General features: G+C 43.5%; 1 protein-coding gene across 1 annotated transcript in view; it reads left to right on the forward strand.

Annotated features, from left to right (window-relative positions):
- Positions 1-21,867, forward strand: part of GALNT10 (polypeptide N-acetylgalactosaminyltransferase 10) — a 128,857-nt gene extending 106,990 nt beyond the window's left edge. Inside the window, exons 8-12 of the mRNA XM_005300030.4 lie at positions 5,403-5,510; positions 10,613-10,834; positions 11,943-12,059; positions 13,964-14,113; positions 15,870-21,867. Coding sequence (XP_005300087.1) covers positions 5,403-5,510; positions 10,613-10,834; positions 11,943-12,059; positions 13,964-14,113; positions 15,870-16,037 — 765 coding nt within the window. The 3' untranslated portion in view covers positions 16,038-21,867. The remainder of the gene's footprint in view (positions 1-5,402; positions 5,511-10,612; positions 10,835-11,942; positions 12,060-13,963; positions 14,114-15,869) is intronic.
- Positions 21,868-23,487: the final 1,620 nt, after the last annotated feature.

Genomic DNA, 23,487 nt, shown 5'->3' on the forward strand with positions numbered 1-23,487 from the left:
GGAGCTTTAGTGATGGCTACTAGACCCTTGAAGCTCATCTCCTCAAAATGAAACTTTGATATCTACTGTCATGGTAGCCCGGGAAGATAGGAAGTTCCACATTATATCAACTCCACTCAGAATAAACACAGAACCATCCCAGCTCTGTTTTTAATATGGAAAAAGGCAACAGATCATGACAAACATTCTTGTGAAGGCACACGGTCCTGCCTTACAGAAAAGGAAAGTTGACTCAGCACTTTACTTTAAAATGGTGTATTATTAATGTTGTATTATGTCTCATACAGATTAACTGTATGCCTTACTTAAAACCACCTGACATGGGTAATTGATTTCACCCATTCTCTCAGCTGGCACACAGCTATTTTGAATTTGTTTGTCTTGCAGTTATTACTTGACAAATCTTTGATTACCGTATATATGTTTTTCCTTCAATGCTAACTTTCTAATTCTTTCTGTTAGCCATGTTTTGCTGATGCCTGTCACACCTCCCCTCCCCCCCCTTTCCTCCAGTTTTATAGATAAGAGCTGGTAATTGTCTTCATGCAGGCGGTAATGAATTCTGTCATCACACAAAGAAGCTTGCTAATAAAACACATCAACGCAGCAATGAAAATGAATGGGAAGCATGCTTTAAAATTAGATTTGTACTTCTTGAGTGCCACATTGTCACTTACAGAATGAGGAAATATTTAAAAGGCACCAAAAGCTGAGCTGAATATATTTGAAAGCTCCTTGTGGTACGTCAGTGGGACTCACCAAGTTTGTAGCTTCATTCCCAGAGTGCTGCAATTGCACAGAAGTCAGTAGGCAGCCAAATATTTTAAATCATGGTCAGAAAAGTGGATGTAGAAATTACTATCTGTATGTTCCATGTTCTTTCAGCAATTTACTTGGCTTAATAGTCTGTCTCCTCTTGGGATCTTTTGTAATGATGTCTTCTACTGTGATTGTAATCGTCTCTGATGCCAGGTGACGTCTTACATCAATGATACTGATACTTCACATCCTTGTGAAGTGCTTTGAGATCTACTGGTGAAAAGTGCTGTATAAGATGTAGGAATGACTACGGAGGTTCAGTCTAAGCCTATTTCTCTGGTCTGTGTAGGTTCTCACACCCTGTTCACCCCCATAGTATCAGTGCTAGCCAAAAATTGTAAATCTGTGGCCTACCTTAGCTCATCTAGCAAGGGTGTTCCAGGGCAGCTGATCTTATTCCTACTGACTGCACGCTGCCTGAGTCTGTGGTCCCAGAGAGGAAGAGTGTCTTTGGATAGCTTGGTCCCAGTGCACTGAGTCTTGAAGATTAAGACCAGGACTTGGTAGCACATGGGCATATAGTGTATGGATCCAAGCCCCAAAGTGATGTGCTCCTGTCAGTCTGCATGTTATAAGGTGGCAGCTGTATGCTGAACCAATGGAGGTTCCTTAGATTCTGTGGATTCACCCAGACGTATGATGTGTTATAACAATCTAATGTGGCAGGCATGTGCATGATCACTACGGCCAGACCTGTGTCTGACAAGATGGGATGCAGTCTTCTGTCCATTACTGTTATTGTGGGTGACCTGTTTTAGGAGTCCAAGGATGATTGTGTCTTGGAGGCAGGAGAAGAAAGGGCTCTAGGGCACGTGTGCTTTGCTCTCTCGCTCTTTTTTCCTTTTCCCTTTCATATCTCCCACACGTGGTGAAGGTGAGGCAGGAGGAGCTGTGCAGTGGAAAGGAGATGAGTGAATGTAGGGCATGGAATGATGAGGCAGGAGAAGGGAACAGGGGTGTAGTCGTTTAAAAAAAGAAGTGGGTAAACTAATCTAAATTAAATTCCATATTCCCTAATGAGAAGTGGGTAAACTCATTTACTTGAGTTTACCCTTGACTACGCTGCTGGGGGTGGGAGAGACTGCTTATACATTTTAAACTTGGGTTCAGGCAGTCCTTTTATCGGCACACAATGCTAATGCCCTGGGATGAGGAAGAGCACAGCTGGTGGAGCCCTCCCACAGGAGTAGTGCCTTAGGTAGAAGCAAGGTACCATTATTTCTCGGCCTTAGTGGGACCTTCAGCCTTATTGATCACTAAAGCTCTGCAGGCTTTCTCTGGCTCAGAAGACTCTGCAGTCCTCCTACACAGACTATCTGCACTGGGAACTCCTAAACTCCAGGTTTCTCTCGCTGCTCCTGCAGCCATCCTTGCTTCCCAACCAAGTTCCATACATTGAATCCTGCTGTCTGTCCCAAAAGCCTTGCAGAGCTGCTGAACCCCATAGCAGAGCTGCATGTTGTGGGCTTAAAATATCCCTGTATAATACTGAATTCTTGGTCCCTAGGTCAATAGAAATTCTGATTATGTCCAAGTAGTGAAATCCTATTCCAGCCACTGCTGCAACCTGCTACTAATGTAACTTGTCTTGCACAGGAGTTAGAGTAAGGAACACCACTCTAATAGTACCAGTAGAAAGGACAACTGAAAGCACTCCAAAAGTTAAATGGAGTACCGACTTTATTCATCTACAGTAACTATCCTGTCCTCTCAAGATACAACAGTAATTAAAAAAATACTAAAGGAACAAAAATCCATAGACCAGCGTTTCAGTCAAAATTCCTTTTTGTATTCTTTACAACAACAAACATTTGATTAAAATATTCTGGGTTAGTGGAATTCTGGTCTCAGGAAACTGATAATATAAAGAGATGAAACTTCATTAAGCTGTACACAAGAAGTGACAATGATTATTAAATGGCGTGGGGCCAGTAGATAGAGATGAAACTCCAAAGGACGTTAGTGTTATAACTAGTAATTATGCAGCAGCCTTGGCCAAATCTTTCATTCCCTTTCTAAATATTTAATATTGTATCCGTAGAATGTTAATGAATTGCCTTCTCTGCATGAAGCTGTGGACTAAACTCATTGTACAGTGAATTGCAGGAGTCCAAATTAACCATGATGAAGACATGGACCAATAATGCTGCCTTACTTTGCAGGCCCTTGGTCACCATCTTGTAATATATATTGATGGGTTGGATCACAGAAACCCCCTTGGGAACTGCCAACTGATGTGCCAAGACTACTTCTGCTCCTGCTTTCCCTGCCAGCTCAGGACTCCAGCCCCCCTTCTTGCTGAGCCAGACATGCCAGTCTGCTCCAACACAGACCCAGGGTCTGAACCACGTGCCCCAAAGCTGCAGACTTAGCAACTTATAGAAGTGTTCCTGTCTTTACCACTCAGATGCCCAACTCCCAATGGGGTCCAAACCCCAAATAAATCCATTTTACCCTGTATAAAGTTTATACTGGGTAAACTCATAAGTTATTTGCCCTCTATAACACTGATAGAGATGCACAGCTATTTGTCCCCCGCCTCCCCCCCGTATTAATACATACTCTGGGTTAATTAATAAGTAAAAAGTGATTTTATTAAGTACAGAAAGTAGGATTTAAGTGATTCCAAGTAATAGCAGACAGAACAAAGTGAATTACCAAGTGAAATAAAATAAAACACGCAAGTCTGTCTAAGAAAACTGAATACAAATAAAACCTCACCAGTTCCAGTAAGCTTCCTTTTACAGACTAGTCCCCTGCTAGTCTGGGTCCAGCAATCACTCACACCCCCTGTAGTTAATGTCCTTTGTTCAAGTTTCTTTCAGGTATCCTTGGGGGTGGAGAGGCTCTCTCTTTAGCCAGCTGAAGACAAAATGGAGGGGTCTCTCACAGGCTTAAATAGACTTTCTCTTGTGGGTGGAGACCCCCTCCTCTCTCCTATGCAAAGTCCAGCTCCAAGATGGAGTTTTGGAGTCACATGGGCAAGTCACATGTCAATGCATGAGTGAGTTTCTTACCAGCCAAGCCACATTCCTGGAAAAGCTCCAATGTGGATTGGCGTCTTTGAGTTCATTGTTGGCTTACGTGGTTCTTGATTGGGCAGTTAATTTGCACATTCCTTTCTCAAGAAGCTGACCAAATGCTTCACTAAGGTTATCATGCAAGTATACAGCCAATATTCCTAACTTCAAGTTCAAAAATGATACATGCATACAAATAGGAGGAATGTATTCAGTAGAACATAACCATTACAGAGCTATGTTACATGGCATATGTAGCATAAAACATATTCCAGTTATGTCATATATACATTCAGAAGCATATTCCCATGAAGCCTTATGGGGTACATCGTCCTATATATATATATATATATATATATATATATATATATATATATATATATATATATAATCACATCACATCTAGAGCTTTTGGGTACTGAGGTGGGATTTGGGTATCAAATCAAGGGCAAGACAATGTCAAGTGTGTCCTACTAAATGAAAGCAAGAGAAAATAGAAGAAGCTGTTTGAAGATCAGTAGGAACCAGGAATATACCTAATGGAGCCTCCGTCAGGTAGTTAAATGTTTGTCTGCCCCTCCTTTGCTAAGACAAGCACTTTATATTAAAAAAAAAAGCCAACTGAGTCGGAAGCCAGTCCTCTAATAAAAGTGCAATATCTTATTTTTAACTTATAGATTAGATGTTCTCTGATTGGCTGAAGCACCAAAACCTACTGGAATGCATTTACTCACTGGTACAGAAAGCAGCATTCACTCTCTTGCATTCACTTAGTCAGGCAAAAAGATTACATCCGCATTAATCTAGGTATAAAAGAAAGATGTTAAAGGATGTTGGCACAGAATCAATGTCTCTGCATGGAAAATAAACTTCTTGGCCTCACCTTGACACTAATCAAGCATCAGGTCATTATTCTGCAACTAATGCTCTGTTCCATTGACTTTCTCTTACTTTTTTTTTTTTTAATGTAATTGTTTTCACCAGACAGGGACTTCCACTAATTGGAGGGCTGCAGAAGCTAGGAGTGTGTGTCTGCATTAAAAGCATAGCATTGATCTCCTAGACCTAGACTTTGCTCTGATACCCAGCGACAGTACAATAGCATGGGAGCCAGTATTTTCTGGTTTGAAGCTTAGACAGGCTTGTGAATAATTCCATCAAGGGTGTTTGTGTAGCACATGATCTGACCTATAGTGTTCTCCCCCCAAGTTACTTTTGCCTGACGCAGAGCACAGGATTTGGCATGGGGATCCAATTTTTAATCCCTATGTGCAATAATACACCATTCCACCTTAATTTGGGAAATAATCTGTCAGAGCTGTGCTGTTCAGAAAGAGTCCTTAGCTTCTTCCCACCTGATGGCCAAGGATCTAAAGCATCTCTACAGCCAATATGCTAATCCTTTGGCTAAACTGAAAGATGCCCCCCTGTGAGCAGCCAGCAATCAGGTTTGAATCAGTCTGTAAAGTACAAAGCTTCTGTAAATTTTCCTATATTGAAAGTGTTTTGCTTTTCAACTGAAGTGAATTCCAATTGTCTCTGTCCCTCTCTGCCATCCTACAGGTGTGGATGTGTGGGGGTCGCATGGAGGACATCCCTTGCTCCCGAGTGGGTCATATCTACAGGAAATACGTTCCTTACAAGGTTCCAACAGGAGTCAGTCTGGCGAGGGTAAGTGTTTTTTTCTAAATAACCTTCCTTTGCAACTTTAGAGGCCCAGGGACAGGCATTTTGAGTACTCCACAAGCCTCAACTCTCCCTAGCTTGTATCATGCTTAGAGACGGAAAAAGACTTACTGGCTTAGCAAATTTGTCCCTCTGTTAGGGCAAGGTACATTCATTCTCCCCCACCCCCTCCAATAGAGAGGAAATCTAATAGTAACCAGAAGCTACTCTGGATCTTGACCAAAATTCTCAGGGCATTTGGAGTTATGGGGCTGTGTGCTTGGCTGGCTGTCGGCAATACAATCCCAGTAAAAGGTACGGTATGCTTTTATCATTGTGTAAAATTTCAATGTCATGATAGCTTAGGAGACATTCTGGGCAGTGTGGTACAGGATGGTGATTCAATGATAGAAAGACCTTTCAGCCTCATAGCATGTCACAGGTGTTCTCGCTCCATAATATGGTAATAGTCTGTTTAAATAAAGGGATCTCATTATATTCCAATATAATTAATATAAGCTCCTAGGCCCGTCTTACGGAGGTGGTGTGCAGGTTTCCTTTGAGGATGAGGACTGAGAGGTCAGATATGGTGTGATCATTTTGTGAAAAGTATTCAGCCATGGGCGATATGATGTTTATCGTTTTTCTGTGTGAATTCACCCACGCATAGTGATTGCTTCGTTTCACCCACATAGTTGTTACTGGGGTGTTTAGTGCACTGGATGAAGTGCACCACATGTTTTGATAGGCATGAATTTTGAAGGGCGTATTGTGAGTATTGATCATTGAAGCAGCGGAGATACAACTACGGGTTCAGACACTCAGATACCACTGAGAAAATCCAGGATTTACACTTCAACCCACTTAAAAACACCTTCACCAAACAAGGACACTCTACCAGAGAAGTACATCGCCCCATTGAGCAAACCACCCTTCTACTTATCTACAAGGGGAATAGGAAAGTAAGGGACAAGTGGGTGGAGAGGAGAGTGGGTTGCTGTCTGAGGCAGGTGGGAGGGAAAGGGAGCACTGGATAGATCAGGGAGTTCTCTGTACAGGAGGAAGAGGGTAAGAGCAAAGGAAGCAATAGGAAAGAGCAAATGGGTAGATCTCAGTCCCACTTACTGTGAGCATCCGTCACCACCAAAGCTGCAACTTAGTTCTCTAAAGGGGATTAAAATAGCAAAAAGAAATTTGGAATTGTGTGTGACTGCACAAAGCAGTCCCCTACTGCAGCAGTCATTATCGGTGGGGCCCCTTCCCCCCCCGTCTGGAGTATTTTACAGAGCGACAACAGCCGTGTCCAGTATCCCCTTTTGGGGATGTTTTCCACCTTCCTTCTGGTGTTTGGTAGGAAACTAGTTTGTCACCTGATCCGGGCTTCATTTGGTAGCCAGGGATGAATAGAGACCGCAATGCTAGGTGATAAACAGAGATCAACTCTGCCTTTCAAAGGAGTGGGAGAAGGGAAAGAGGCAGCCCTTTATCCAAAGCCGAGCCCCTCCAGAATTAAGTATTCTGCGCTGACTTAAGAGAAAGCAGTAGAATGCCTGGTCTGTTTCACTGTGGGCAAACATGTGAGCTGCTGGAGAGTTGCCTGAATACACGCTCAGAATAAGCAGCGAAGGCTCACACTGAGTGCTAATTTGAGCAATGACACTAGCCACATTGTCAGATGCAACCCCTTTGCAGCTGTGCCCTATGCTGAGCACCTGCAGCGGGGCCAACGGTGAAACGTAAATCAGAAACGTGCTGCTAACGTAGGAGGCGGGGTGGCAGGAGGGAAGCACAGACACTTATCATGCAGATGGCAACTGCGGAGTATTTGGACTTATTGTAAAACATGCAACCTGTGTCATGCTGTGGACATTGGGAAAGTGTTCACGTTTGATGCTTCTGGAGAGAATAGAATAGAATGTCACGGTTGGAAGGGACCTCAGGAGGTCATCTAGTCCAACCCCGTGCTCAAAGCACGACCAATCCCCAGACACGTTTTTTTGCCCCAGATCCCTAAATGGCCCCCTCAAGGATTGGCCAATGCTCAAACCACTGAGCTAGCACAGCAATTTGTGATCACCAGAATAAACACAAGAGGCACGATCTGTGACTGAGGTAAGGAGACAGGACAGCATGAGCACTAGCGTTACTAACAGAGAGAAAGCAGAAGAGGTATTTCTAGGGCACCCATCATAGTAACTAGGCCCCCTTGCATGGAAGTGGCTGACACGCAGGTTTTTTTGCAGTGGCGGTGTAGCCGTCTTGGTCCAAGGATATGAGAGCCACCAGGTGTGTGAGGAACTTCTGTTTGTGAAAGACAAGCTTTTGAAATTATACAGAGCTCTTCTTCCGGTCTGGGAAAGGTACTCAGTGTGTCACAGCTAACTACAGTTTATTTAGACTAAAGAGTAAAACACGTTTCAGGAGACCATTTAAGAGGAAGTGGGCAATTAACACGTCTTCTGTCATAGGACATCACCTACAAAAGACGAGCCTGGGAACTTGACTTCATAAAATCATGCTATCAGAAATATTGGTTTCATGAGTACAACAGTCCGGTAACTCACTAACCTCCTTTGTCCTGTGACTACAGAAGTGTTAATTGCCTACTTCCTCTTAGATGGTCTCCTGCATCACTTTCCCCTCTTATGCTAAATAATTTGTCACCTTGTATCTAGCTGTGACACTTGTCTGTACCTTTCCCAGACCTGAAGAAGAGCCGTGTTTTAACTCTGTCTCGTTCCCCCCAGAAATTGATCCAACAAAAGATATCACCTCACCCACCTTGTGTCTCCAATATCCTGGCACCAACACGGCTACAACACTGCAAACAATGTTGTAATGATTGGTTTTGTGTTTGATATTTACATGGCAAATTTTTGCAAATCTATTAAAACTTCCTAAATTAATAGTAAAAGACAAACAGAGCCCCTTCATCCTCATACCTCACACTGTACTGGAAGAGTAAGTTAGAGGAAAGGCCTATCCAGTCAAATTTCTTCAATATTGTAGTTGAGAAAGAAGGAAGATTACATCCTTAGCACTAACAACGAGGAGGCCTTGTGGCACCTTCCGATGAAGTGGGTTCTAGCCCACAAAAGCTTATGTCCAAATAAATGTGTTTGTCTCTCAGGTGCCACAAGGACTCCTAGTTGTTTTTGCTGATACAGACTAACACGGGTACCCCTCTATGATGTTGTATTACTCTGAGCAGTTTTCTGTGTTTAACCCGTTTTGCTGTGGCCAGGGAGAGGGGGATTCTAACCTGGTGGGAAAAAGCTGTTTGTCTATGAATGGAGTTTCTGAATGTCTGTCTAATGTCTCAGAAGTGAATCTGGAATTAGATCAAGCACAGAAAGATCTCATTGGTCAGGAGAATGTTTCTCAGGAGCTGATTAAAGTGGATGGTCAGGTTGAAGCCCTAACTGAGGAAGGAAAGGGGAGATTTTTGATGGGTAATGGATTGTTGGCTAGTACAGCTTGTAAAAGTGAAACCTGTCGTCCTTAGCACTATATGCTGCAGGTTTCTAGCTCTGGTTTCCAAGTAAATTGAAAAAGGGTAGTAGCGCCCTCTGGTGGGAAAAGATAATAGAAACAGAACGGATACAAAACTAAACCAAGAAATAGTGCTCCTACCTGGCTATCTCTACATCAGAGGGTCAGACCATATCTCACTTGAACGAGACTGTGCCCTAATGATATATTTGGAATGTATTAAAGTAATGACCTCAGAGAGAGATGCAGTGTTCTTCTGTTCATCTCCCCTGCAATGTTAGAATCCTCCGATTCCTTGTTAACTCCTCCAGGATGTCAGAGGGAATTAGGGGGCGAGGGGGTGTCCTGCTGGAAACCTTGGAATCACCAGACTTGGAGAACATTTAGGCTAAGGTTTACATTTAGTTGGTGGCAAATCAGATCATAAAGTGACGCCTCAGGAAGGGAGGGTGTTGGACTGTATTTGGAGCTGGATAAGAATGTCACTTGCTTGCAATTACCTTAGCTGGTTTTGCTTCTAATCCTCCGTGGCAAATGCATTGCTGCCAGTTGTGCATTCCATTGGAAGTGGTACGTCCGGTGTACTTGCGCTCGGCAGTCCAGCGAGTTTATTCCAGTGAGAGTGCCTAATGTTGCCAGGCAGCAGCGAGGGAGCTAATGACATATTGTACTCACTATGTTAGGTAGCACAGCAGGTGCTTTGTGCTGGATGTACTGGGGGTGTTTGGCAGCAGTCAAGAAGCTGGGTATAGCTACATTGTGGATTTAATGCTCGCTAACTACCTGCACTGAAATGATTAAATTGCTGGTTTAGTAATGTATTGAAACTAAAATTCAGGGTGTACAGTTACCTGCTTGATACTTTTATCAATATATCTGAGTTTTTCTCCCAAATGAAGACTTGAGTCCCATTTTAGAGCCAGTATGGAAATCGAGTTGGCCTATGAGAGGCTTTGCTATTGTTGTTTTTTTAAGTGACTTGGTCAGAGGCAAACCTGTGATACCTGTATTGTTATCAGGAAGCAAACAGTGGGGGACATTCTGAAGGGACTGCATCTCTAGTGTGTATAGTCTCCCACTTACTGTGCCTCAATGTTCAGTTTCTCTTAGTTTTGTATATAACAGAATTAACAGTGGAGAGGAGAGAATTCTGTAAAAAGATGCTTTCCAAAACTGGGTGCTGCAGATCTCATTCACAAAGGATGTGGCAGGGTGGATCAGAGAAGTAGGAGTGGGAAGTTGTCATCTCAGACCTCAAAGTGTCCAGTGGTATTTACAATCGCTATCTCTGCTCGGACTTGTATTTAAAACAAGTTCTGGCTACGTGCTATTTCCACAGCCACAAGGAACCATGTGTAATAGCCAACCACCAAGGATTCTCTTTTGACATCAACCAAACAGACCTTTCCCTATAACTCCCCTGGAAGTAGAGAATAACACTAAAAATGATCTTGCTCCTAGCAGCCCGAGAGAGCGCCTGTGTTAATGGAAATCCTTTCTGAGCAAAAACATGAGACCTGCTCTGAATTCTAATGCAGAGACTTTGAATGGACACAGTTTTTCATGCCCATGTTTTCCCCCCTCATTCCTTCCACACATGCCTGCTACCTATGTAGAACTTGAAGCGTGTGGCTGAAGTGTGGATGGATGAATACGCAGAGTACATTTACCAGCGTAGACCTGAGTACCGACATCTTTCCGCGGGGGATGTGACTGCTCAGAAGGAACTTCGCAACAATCTCCACTGCAAGAGCTTCAAATGGTTCATGAGCGAGGTAGCTTGGGATTTGCCAAAATTCTACCCCCCAGTGGAGCCCCCGGCAGCTGCCTGGGGAGAGGTGAGTTCATTTAAGGAACTGCTAGGGTTGACAAGCCAGAAAGATCTACCAGGCTATTTTGGATTGTAATAATAGAGCTAATCATGAGCCCTGATACCTATTCGCTCCATTCCTATGAACAAACATTACATCTTTATTCAGAAAGATCCTGTGCTGAGTGCGTCAGAGATCAGAATTCCTGTGTGCTTCATTGTACTGGCTTGCTCAGGAACAGAGCAGACCCCTTGGCTGACAGATTCCATTAGCACATGATCATCAAACGAAATTGTATCCTGGCTTGTTCTGTAAGATTTCAATTAGTGCACCATGTTTTAGGGGAAGCAGCATAATCCAGTGGATAGGACATGGAATTGGGGAAGTAAGAATCAAAATAGAAATAAAACCCAGATGTCCTGTGAGACCTCGGCCCAGTCAGTTAGCTTCTCTGCACCTCCTCTTTCCCATCTGTAAAAATAAGGGTGGTGGTACTCCTCATTGTAAAGTGTCTAGCCTAGGGATAAGAAGCCCATACGTGTTAAGGCTTGTTCCCCTAATTATTATTAAAAACAGGAGGTCCCCAGTATATGTCTCCCCCTTATCTGTCATTTTGCGTATCCGTCGCCCATCCATAGGGGAACGTGGTCCGATTCACATTGGTCCCAATTCGCATATCCGTTGCTTGACCTTTTGCGTGGCCTTTCTTTGGGTGCTTCCCTGGCGTTCAGGAGGCGCTGGGAGGGAAGGGGCGGAGGTGGAGGCGGGACGGGCCATTATTTCTTTTGGGGGGGAAATTCCCCAGTATCAGTTGCCCTTTTCAGGAATGTAACCGCCAACGTATACCGGGGACCCCCTGTAACAGGCTCTGCCGTCCTCTAGTGTATGTTTTCTTTTAAGTTAAATGCAAGGCACTTACAACAGATTACTGTGCTATATACGGTCATCCCTATTTTGACTTACAAACTTTGTGTGCCTCTTTTCAGCTGTAACAATGTCAACTCATTGTATAATGTAAGACATTGCACCTTTGTACTAATAGCTACCGTTTGAGATAACTTCTTAAATCATTCTGCCTCTTGGCTGTCACTTGGACAAAAGTGTAACATAACTAATTAATAATTTAATATTGCAGATCCGTAATGTAGGAACTGGTCTATGTGCAGATACGAAACACGGAACTCTGGGCTCCTCACTCAGGCTGGAAACCTGTGTGAAAGGCAGAGGAGAGGCGGCTTGGAACAACATACAGGTAATCGAGTCTTCCTCATAACACATTTGTTTTTAGAAGGATCATGATGAGGACAAGCAACATTAAAAATAAAAACCTTTGCCATGATCTAAATTAGGACCTAAAAATATCACAATGGCTTCACCACTCTGGGTAACGAGGCACAGTGCTGTGCCAGGGGAGTGAAATGTGGTCTGTGACCTAAGTACCAAATGTACTGATGCTGTTCCTGGTAGACTGCAATTGTTAGTGTAAAAGCAAATAGCAGGAGGGAAAGGAACTGGAGCCTGGAAGGCTCCTTGTGGAGCTTTTACTTTGTAGTCTTTGAAGGGTTGGAGTGAACAGAAGAGAATAACAAAGGGAAAGAATATACCAAAACAATAAAAGAAACAGGTAACAAGGCAACTGTGATATGTAACAAAGTGAATATTAACTTCAAAGCATCTGCTGAAAGAAGTGATAGAGGAACACCATACATATTGATGAACCTGCAAGCACGTTCAATAACCACTTACTATCGTTCCTCTGACAGGAAGCAAATGCATGATTAACATCCCAACCATTGCTGGGGAGAGGGATTAACCTGGCTGGGCTATCGATCCACCCTCCTGATGCATTAGGGGCGAGAAATGACAGCTTTATTGTAACGGGGGGGGGGGGGCAGGGGAGAATATTAGTCTTAAATGTAGCAGCTGAGTTGCGGAAAGATCAAGAACACAATGCATCTATTACGGAGCAATACATAACTCCTCAGTGAACTGGATTTGGTATTAGCAGATAAAGGTCTGGTGCATATCAATTTTGATGCAGGAAATCTGGAAATTAAACCAATTTACTGTGCGATCCAGTCCAAAAAGACAAGACTCCAACACAGGAGATCGGCCCAGGTTTAAAAACCTGTATATTAAGGACTGCAGAATACAGTGGGGTGAGAAAAACTGCTTAATCTAGTTGCTGCCCAGTCTAATAGGGTTGAAAGTTTAGACTGCGTGCTTATATTTTAGTTCTTTTGGTAACTAACTGACTTTTTGCCTATCACTTAAAATCTACCTTTTATAGTCAATACATTTGATTAATTGTTTATCTTTACCAGTGAGTTTGTATGCAGAGTGTGGTTAATCTGCTCAGGTTTGCAAAGGCTGGTGCATGTCCACTTTCCATCGTTGAACTGGGGAACCAATTAATAAATTTGCACTGCCCAACGGTATATTCCTGGGGTACAGTGCTGGGAGCTGGGGGGGTTGGTTTTGGTGCCTTTCTCTGGGTGATTCATGAGTGGCTCTGGGAGCATTCATGCAATCTAGCTGGGTGCGGGGCTCCCACAGTCCCAGGCTGCACCCCGGGGGATCCCGTCACACCCATCTAGTGTCCCATCACTGGCCATTGGAGATATTTGCTGCTAGCAGTCGCAGATTGGCTACGTGCCACTGTAGGCAGTTTTATCATACCGTCCCTTCCATAAACTTATCAAGCTCTGTCTTGACGCCTCTGTACCCTCCCACTGGGTGGCTCATGCTGCCCCTAGGGAACCCCATGTGGCCTGAGGAGCACAGGGCTTGAATCTTAGATTCCCTGAGGCTCTGTGCAGGCTACCAGGGCAGATCATAGAACCATTATTAACAAGGGTGTCTTGTAGCTCTGCTGATTCTACCCTCTGCACTGTCAAGTGTTCTAATCAGTGAGTTGGTTATAAGCGTAATACTCCCACTGAGAGATCCACATACCAAACTGAGGAGCCACCAGACAGTGGAAGTGGCTTGTTTCTAAAAGAGTTCTTGACTTGCCATCCCCAGAGAAGTGCTGTCCAGCTGAGCAGTGCTACGCCCTGTGGGGAAACAGAAGAATTTCACCTCTTCAATCTGGATGGCTTCTCTTCATTCGCGCTCATTCATCCCATTCTAAGAGGGTCATGTTTGTCCTGGCAGGTATTCACTTTCAGCTGGCGGGAAGATATCCGTCCTGGGGACCCTCAGCACACCAAGAAGTTCTGTTTCGATGCCATTTCCCACAGCAGCCCTGTGACCTTCTATGACTGTCACGGAATGAAGGGGAATCAGCTGTGGAGATACAGGAAAGTGAGTGCCTTTACTTAATGATGTGTCACATCATTCCATGAACACCTGAGATTCCTTGTAATAACATGACTCATGTGGTGTTCTCTTGTGATTCGTGTAGCTGTGACAAGAGAATGTATAGGAATCCATTGTCATTTAGCATTAATAAAAGCAGCATGGGCAAGATGGGGTAGACATATCTTTTTTTCACCTACCTGAATGGAAAAGGACGACTTGAACAGCCCATGAGTAAGAAGAGGGTATAAAAACCACTAGCTACAGGAGACCACAAAAGCAGTCTGCTTCTCATGTTTGTTCTGCAGAGCCTGCCCAAGGTTGCGCTTTGTGTCATAGTCTTGTTAGTGTTGGCACAAGAACCACGTTTCATTGACGGCATAAGCAGCATCACTCCAGTGACTTCCATGAAACTGCATCTGCTTGCCCCAGCTCTGCATCTGGTTCAATGTGGGCTTGTACACGAGCCCAGTACTTGGATATACGAGAGGCAGTGTAAGACCAACTTCTGTTCTTGCCTGATTGCAGATTGGTTTCAGTCAGGCTGCCATCAAGCCTGCCCCGCTTGCTCACAGATGTGCCAGGCTCCTAGTGTCCCCTGAACATGCCCTTATGAGATGGCGCTGGCTCCCTGCCTCTTCATTTAGAAATGGGAAGGAACAGCATTAAGTGTCATGCCAACAAGAGAGAGCAAGCGAGGAGACCCTCTGTTAAACCAGCTGCAGCTTGCACCCACAGCCCTCTGGCTGTGCAGTAATGCCATACCTGCCACGCACAAAATTGTACTAGAGCGTGTCAGGTTGGTGTTTTAATAATGCGGATGGTCCTGCCATAAGCGGATGTGACTTATTAATTCTCTACAAGCAACAGGTGAAGAGGTTTTTATTTAGAATGCTCATCTCCCACAAACTCCCCATCTGTAATGCCCAGTGTGACTGGAGGGTCAACAGCAGAACGTGAGCCTGCAAGCTGAAGAATCTAGCTTTAGTTTGCTTTTGCTTTGCCTGGCAGATGTTGCAAGGGTTGAACTGGCTGCCAGTGGCAAGGAGAGGAAATGTGGACAAACACAGCCAGACACATGCCATGCTAGCATTTCAAGTATGCAGGCAGGGCTCCCCTGGAAATGTTGATTTCTGAACCGGTTCCAGCACTCATTGTTGCAGAAGTGATGCATTCTACTGCTCATCCAGAAAGCACTGAGAGAGGCAGACAGCAAAAGTAACATTAGCGTTTGCTGTAGAAGTGGGAGGTGGGAGATGTCATGGTCTCCCCAGGGAATGTTGGAACCCCACTCATTGAGAAATTTAAAAGCAGCCTGCACAGAGCACTATAAAATGGGAGGAACAATCTTACATTGGAAGGGGAGTGGACTGTTTCTTAATATGTGGAATACCATAAATAACTGGTTAGAGCACCACGCACATGTAAGAAACTTTCTGTCCAGTTCATTAGATGTTAGATTAGATACATAAATCCTTTCCATTTCTAGCTCATGATTCCATGAGTTGACTGCAACCAACAGTAGGTCAGGAGTAGGAGTCAAGGGTGAAAAAAGTATGCAGTGGGTAATGTATCTAGTAGTGAGAGACCAAACGACGCGCACACCCTTCCGTTGAAAGATTTGTATCGAGATGCTATAGGGCAGCAACTGGGTAAAATGTGCTCAGCCTTGTTTCCTCAGTGGGACTTTCCCTTTACTTCCCCGTAGACCCCCAGAATGTTCCCCAGTCAAGCAAATTGATTTTGAATTTCTCTTCCTCAGGACAAGACCCTTTACCACCCAGTAAGCAGCAGCTGTATGGACTGCAGCGAGAGTGACCGCAAGATCTTTATGAATACCTGCAATCCCTCTTCTCCAACACAGCAGTGGATATTTGAACACACAAACTCAACCGTCTTGGAAAAATTTAACAGAAATCTTGATCTTTAAAGACTGCAAATATATATATATTTATATATATATTTTACAGTTATAGTTTTTACCGGGGAGGGTTACAAAAAAAATTTAATTTTTTTTTTTTTTTTTTTTTTAAATAAGGTAAAAGGGAGAATCTCAGGAGAGGGTGTGACTAGCGGGCCAGTCTTTATTTTGAAGATGCTGCATCTTTCTCTTTTGGGGATGATGGAATTCCATGAGGCTTTACCCAAGTCACTTGCCTGTCAAGATGGGATCAGAAACTCTATTTTTAAAGGATTATGAACCTGGTTCGTCCTGCATTTAGATCACGTGTGGTACTTTCCCAGATGCTAAAGCGTTCCCAAATAGTCACTTTACCTCCCAGAATCCATCCAAGCAAAACCTGCACTCAAAATTACAGTGCAAAGTCAACATAACAGTACCTGGCAAATACACTGACTTCTAGTGCATCAAAACTTAAAATGCAATAGAAAAATGAAAAGTGTACGTCTCTTCTGTGCACCAAACCAAAATATGCTAAAAGCAGCTTCGCCTCGTAATGCCTGCCAAAGGAATAGATCTGTTAACAGAAAACAGGTTGAGTGAACTAAGGGCAGCTGAGACTAACGTTCCAGTGAGTACAAGTCACTGGTAGAAAAAACACAATTTCAGGTCCATGCACCTTGTTCTCTGCTACCCATTATTGGGTCTCTTCAATATGAAGGAATAGAAAAAAGGTTTTCCAGTAAGGTGACAGCCTGCAGCTAAAATAATTATGGTGACTCTCACCACAGGTTCTTCGATGGCTAATATCTGAGTGCACAGTCACTTATAGTATGGGGTGGCTTTAGGAGAGAAACATTCCAAGGACCCTTGCCATAAAATCTCCAGTTTTCCTCTAGAGACCTGGGGCCAAATACACCCTTAGCACGAGCAGCTGCAATTCCACTGAAGTTGATGGATTTGAGACTGCTACCCAGGGTTTAATTTGGTCTGTGGTCTTCTGTGGCCAGCAGTCCATCTGTCTGAGGTAACCCCAGTGAGTGCAGGGCCCATGCACAAGGCCATTATGCTCTGACAAATGACTGCATAGTTATCCTTCTGCTAAGATGCTGCATAAATCAACCAAACTTACCATTTGCCGATCATCACCCAGCTGCTTGACTTGTCCACCTATCCCAGCTCTGGGATTGTGAGACATGCAGCAGCATGAGGGGCGGAAACGACCAAAGCACTGTCTTGGGAAGAGCAGGGAGACGTTTGCAGGCTGCTCTCTGGGGCTCCTAAGCAGCACAGTAATGGATCTCTGCTCCTGCGGCGGCATGAAGCTGCGCATTTCAGGCATCTTCCCTGCTGTGTAGCTCCTAAGTTTCACAAGAGAGCTTTGCTCTCGTCAGGTTCAAGAGGCCCACATGGCAGCTGCTGTGTTCCAGGCCTCCTCTTGCTCACCACAAGACAGTAGTCAGCCCCTCTGTTGTTGCCTGCCCCCTGCTGCACCAGTTCAGGAGCTGCAGAGGTTATCAGGTGACTTGGTGATCTCTTAATGATGGTGCAGAATTGATGCAGCTTTGCCAGGTAAATCAGAGTGGGCGTGCTGCCTGGCGTGCAGAATCTCAAAAGTAGTAAACCCAGACTTGACTTCTGTGATGTTGCTCAGTGCAGCATTGTTGCAAATGATTCACAGCCCTTTGAAGTCAAGCATTGCTTCCTTTGGAGGGGTGGGAGGACAGAGACTTGACTGCCCTTTGGGATAGTCCATATTTTTTCTGTGATGCCAGCACACCACAGCAAGAGATGCTGTACAAACACGACCAATGCCACACTGGGTTAACATTCTTTGATTAAAATATAATTTGATATGTTCTAAATATCTGCAACGTGTCTCTCATTAGAAGCACTTTTTAATACCACAGGGGGAAGCACCAGTTTCCAGTACTTGGCAAGTAGCTGACAGATGTTCTCCTTAAGTTATTAATGCTCTCATTAGTCTGGTTGTACTGACTGGATCACTAAATGGCCCGTCTAGATGTCTTTATGAATGTTTTAATACCTGTGGAACAAGACGCTGTACATGAAGAGCACGAGTTGATTATAATTGGAGCACAAGGTCAGTACATGATCTGTTGATCATTCCGCTGCAGCTAGCAGTGCTGTAACGTTAATGCCTGCAGTTTAGTTTTCCACTTCATTAGGGGATCAGCTTCTGTTTAAAATACATGGCTTTCGCTGTACTTGGACTCACCTTGTGAGCAAAATTTTGGACACTTTTAGCTGCTCAGCATGTTGGACACAAGCTTCTGAGATTATTGGTCATGGGATAGGGAGCCTTTGATATCTAGGTCAGCGATTTGACTTTGGCTCAAGGGCAGTTGTTTGGCAGCATGCACCAAAAGACTAGGTGATCTTAATGCAGTTCCTACTTGACTGATATGGGTCACAGGACCACTATCACAACTGGCACCTCTGCTGCCCGGCTCAGCACAGAGGCCAAGAATTGAATGGGCCAGGAATGTTTTAATCTCTTTTAAGGGTGGTCTCTCCAGGTCAGTTGCAGTGCTGTCAATCTGGTTCATTTCACAAAGTTATGGATTTCAAAACATGAATGTCCCATGAATTCAGTGCGCCTATGTCTGATTGTCTCAGTGGTGTTCCTTGAGCTATTATTTTACTTACATTAATTATACATTTCAATGCCCCAGAGGCTTTGCTGACTAATGGGAAGTATTGCCATAGTCTGCCACCTACTGATTGAGAAATAGAAATTATATTTCTCAATCTTCATCTTTAATTGAGCTTTTGCTGAGCAATCAGGCTAATTAGTCCTATTATGTTTAGTTACTTATAAGCAAAAATCACCAAAGCATGAATCCATAAACAAATCCTCACATTTGCATGCAAGTCAAGATCAGGTCTCAAACGCCATCAATTACCTATTGGAAAACGCATGCTTTTCACATCCAGATAGTTTTCAAAACTGTAATTTAAAAAAAATCTCTGCCCTTGGCTTCATAAATTCTCTAGTTTGTGGCAAGACTGCATATAAGAATTCTGAAGTACAGTGGGATGCTGTGTGGTGTGTTCACGTACATTTCAATACCCAAAATGCGCTTCCATCTCTTTCCTATTTCATAGTGGTGTTAATGTCTGACCTCTGTGAGCAAACTACCTGGGTTTGAGCCCTGCATGTGAGTGCAGGGAGTTTTCCTGTAGGCTTTGGCAACAAATCTCTCCCCCTTCCCCCGCCCCCGTGGAATGTTGTGTGCGGTTTAATAAAAGGGGAATACAGCATCGTTAAAATAAAGATGTGCCTTTTTAAATGCAAATGTACAGCAAATGCCTAAACTTGAACATTTCCTAGTGCCTTGCTGGACAAGAGTGAAGTGGGCCGGGGAGCAGGATGTACAAGAGAGTTTGATGCAGTGTGCAATTACCATTCTGGTGTGTGGTTTTGTTTTTAAATGTCTGATTTTTAAGTACAAATTTTAGGACGACAGAAGGTAGCTGCAGGGGCTCCAGGGTTTCTTATTAAGAGTATCTATTAATGGCTGTGCTTTTCTTCACACTCAGTATGAAATCTGGAGATGGAAGCCTCAGTCTTCTTCGAGTGGGTCCCTATTGTATCCATTGAGGGTTACGCTTGGGACGTAGAGTAGGAGTTCAATTGACGTTAGACCAGAGGATTTCTTGGGCTGGTTGCTGTATGTTTAATCCCTGATAAAGGCACATATAATATCTGTTTAATCAAGGGAACAGCATCCAGGAGTTCACAATTCCTACTCAATGTATTCAAATACAGAGCTTTTCATAAATAGTTCCAACAGCATATCAGAATCTAAGTGAAAGGATAATGTGGTAACTTCCATAAACTCAACACCATGGATCAGTGGGGAACAAAACTGTAATACAGAAGTAGCAAGAAAACAATTCCTTAGCTGATGTTCTTATGTTCTGTGGTTATTTATACCTATGTAAGGCCAGGTCAGCAAGTTTTCCCGTTTGCCTAGCTGGATGTCTGTAGCGTTAAAAAATTAATATTGGAACTTAAATGAGCACTGAGGTTTCACAAGTAACTGGTTATTGGTACAGTGGAGCTCGGTGCTCCTGCAGCTACCACCGTATCGTTATGGTAATTGCACATCCTTTTAGGAGTGAGGAAGATCACATAAGAACCATGTGAAAAGTCAGAATGCATCACTGGGTGAAAGGAGAGCAGTTTTCATTTGTCTTTCTTTTGAGATGTGAGCAGGATGTTGAAATGTTTGTGGTTGCAGTGTGTGGACAGCTTGCTGCAGCCAGCCAGTAATACATGGTATGAAATAAAACTGTCAAGGCTAACAGATCTAGAACAGTCAATGGCTGTAGGATTGGCTTTCTAGTATATGAGATTCAGACATGCGTGTCATGCCACACTTTCATTCTACCTGGCTGCTACATTCTCATAAGCAGATAAGTAATGAAATACACAAGTCACATTTCAGAGTTAACAGCCCACAGCAAATGGGGCATTAAGTGCCCAAGCCAGTCATTACCTGACATATAAAAACCAGCGAACCGGTTGTCATTTCCACTACAAAAGGATTGTTTAGCATCAAGTGTTCTTAATGTTTTGTATTTTGTTTTATTTTAAACAGATGAATATTGTGGAAAGCGAGTTGGCAAAGCACTGTTAACCAACAATGAATAGCTTGAGGCTAATTTCTGTGATATCAGTGTCTTTTTAAAAATAAATAAACTCATTTCTTTACAGGGGAGGCAGTGTGGGCTAGTGGGTAAGGCACTGGACTGGGAGTCGGAGACCTGGGTTCTATCCCCAGCTCTTCTGCTTGACCTGCTGTTTGACTTTTGGCTTCCCCTCTGTGCTACGTTTTCCTCGTCTGTAAAATGTGGGTAATGTATACCTTTGGTAAAGTGCTTTGAGATCTACAGATAAAAAGCATTATGTAAGAACAACTTAATATTGTAATACATATTACAGTTCTTCACAGACAAAGCTTTGAATCAAAGACAACATTTCCTTAGGGAAATAGGGTAGTGAGTCGGGTATTGGAAAGTTGAGAGATGAAGATTCCCACCAGCATGGAGTACTTGTTTTTCAGTTGTAAATTCATTTCATTTTACTGATTAACCAGTCAGATTGCCTTATCTAGATGTCACCCACACTAACTGAACTCACACTGCACTTGTTCCTTTGTCGTGAGATCCATGTATAAAACTAGACAATGACAGGTTTATGAAAATCATAATAAAAGACCTTTGTCTAGTTTTTCCTGTGACTCTGCCTTTGCTAGTTGAGTAGGCTCTTTATTCGCTTGGTGTTCTGAGCTTTCCTGATGCTCCTGCATTACTCGGAAGGCTTCAGTGATTCCAACAGATGTGTGGTTTTTCATTGGGAGCCATGCAGGTCTTAAAACTGCTCATTCAGCATTAAGAAGGAAGCTCTGATCCCAATTAGCAAGCAGGCAAATGTGAACTTGGCTTACAAAAATGACATGGAAACTAATCAATTCAACAGACTAAAACATTCGCCCTTAAAATAACAGTAACAAATAGCTTTAGCGTTTTTAGGATGGGAGCCCCAAGGTATCTGTGATAAGGTCTGAGTTGGTTCACTCCTTGTACTGCGTGCATTTTAACTTATTTACTTCAAAACTGGATGGGATAGTGCCTCGTAAACCAGTGTACATTTATTTCTGGGCACATTAGGACCACACTCCTAATATTTGGGGACAGTAAAGGATGTTTAGCACTTTAATGTAGTAGCTTTCATAAATTGGAGTCAATCAGAGATAATGCATAGTGTTTTTAAAAGTTGAATGGACTTCCTTTTATAATATTTAAAATAAATTTTTAATGTTTTTCTGAAGATCTGTGTATGCAGAAATGACTCTCCTTTTTTTGCTTTCCTTCCTTCCCCCCCTCCCCCCTTCTTGTGAGAACAAAATAATTATCCTGGTTCGGGACTTACCTGGAGCATAGCGAGTTTCCCATCACCCCACATGCTTCCTTCACTGTGCACTCTTGTCCTGCTCCTCTGGGATAGTCACTTTAAGCTGCCCTCCTGCCGAGCAACATTGGAGTTCAGAGTAGCAGCCGTGTTAGTCTGTATCCGCAAAAAGAAGAACAGGAGGACTTGTGGCACCTTAGAGACTAACAAATTTATTAGAGCATAAGCTTTCGTGGACTATAGCCCACTTCTTCGGATGCATATAGAATGGAACATATATTGAGGAGATATATATACACACATACAGAGAGCATAAACAGGTGGGAGTTGTCTTACCACCTCTGAGAGGCCAATTAATTAAGAGAAAAAAAACTTTTGAAGTGATAATCAAGCTAGCCCAGCACAGACAGACAGTTAGATAACAAGTGTGAGAATACTTACAAGGGGAGATAGATTTCAATGTTTGTAATGGCCCAACCATTCCCAGTCCTTATTTAAACCGGAGTTGATTGTGTCTAGTTTGCATATCAATTCTAGCTCAGCAGTTTCTCGTTGGAGTCTGTTTTTGAAGTTTTTCTGTTGTAATATAGCCACCCGCAGGTCTGTCACTGAATGACCAGACAGGTTAAAGTGTTCTCCCACTGGTTTTTGAGTATTTTGATTCCTGATGTCAGATTTGTGTCCATTAATTCTTTTGCGTAGAGACTGTCCGGTTTGGCCAATGTACATGGCAGAGGGGCATGCCTCCGGACGGTCGAAACAACAGACTGGATTTCTACATAGAGTGCTTCCGTCGACGTGCAAAGGCTGAAATTGTGGAAAAGCAACATCACTTGCCACATAACCTCAGCCATGCAGAACACAACGCCATCTACAGCCTCAGAAACAACCCTGACATCATAATCAAAAAGGCTGACAAAGGAGGTGCTGTCGTCATCATGAATAAATTGGAATATGACCAGGAGGCTGCTAGACAGCTCTCTAACACCACATTCTACAGGCCATTATCCTCTGATCCCACTGAGGATTACCTAAAGAAACTACACCATCTGCTAAAAAAACTCCCTGACAAAGCACAGGAACAAATCTGTACAGACACATGCCTAGAACCCCGACCAGGGGTATTCTATTTGCTACCCAAGATCCATAAACCTGGATATCCTGGACGCCCCATCATCTCAGGCATTGGCACCCTAACATCAGGCTTGTCTGGTTATGTAGACTCTCTCCTCAGACCCTACGCTACCAGCACTCCCAGCTATCTTCGAGACACCACTGACTTCCTGAGGAAACTACAATCCATCGGTGATCTTCCAGAAAACACCATCCTGGCCACTATGGACGTAGAAGCCCTCTACACCAATATTCCACACAAAGATGGACTACAAGCTATCAGGAACAGTATCCCTGATAATATCACAGCTAACCTGGTGGCTGAACTTTGTGATTTTGTCCTCACCCACAACTATTTCACATTTGGGGACAATATATACCTTCAAGTCAGCGGCACTGCTATGGGTACCCGCATGGCCCCACAAT

The sequence above is a fragment of the Chrysemys picta genome, chromosome 8, assembly GCF_011386835.1.
Source record: "Chrysemys picta bellii isolate R12L10 chromosome 8, ASM1138683v2, whole genome shotgun sequence".
NCBI lineage: Eukaryota > Metazoa > Chordata > Testudines > Emydidae > Chrysemys > Chrysemys picta.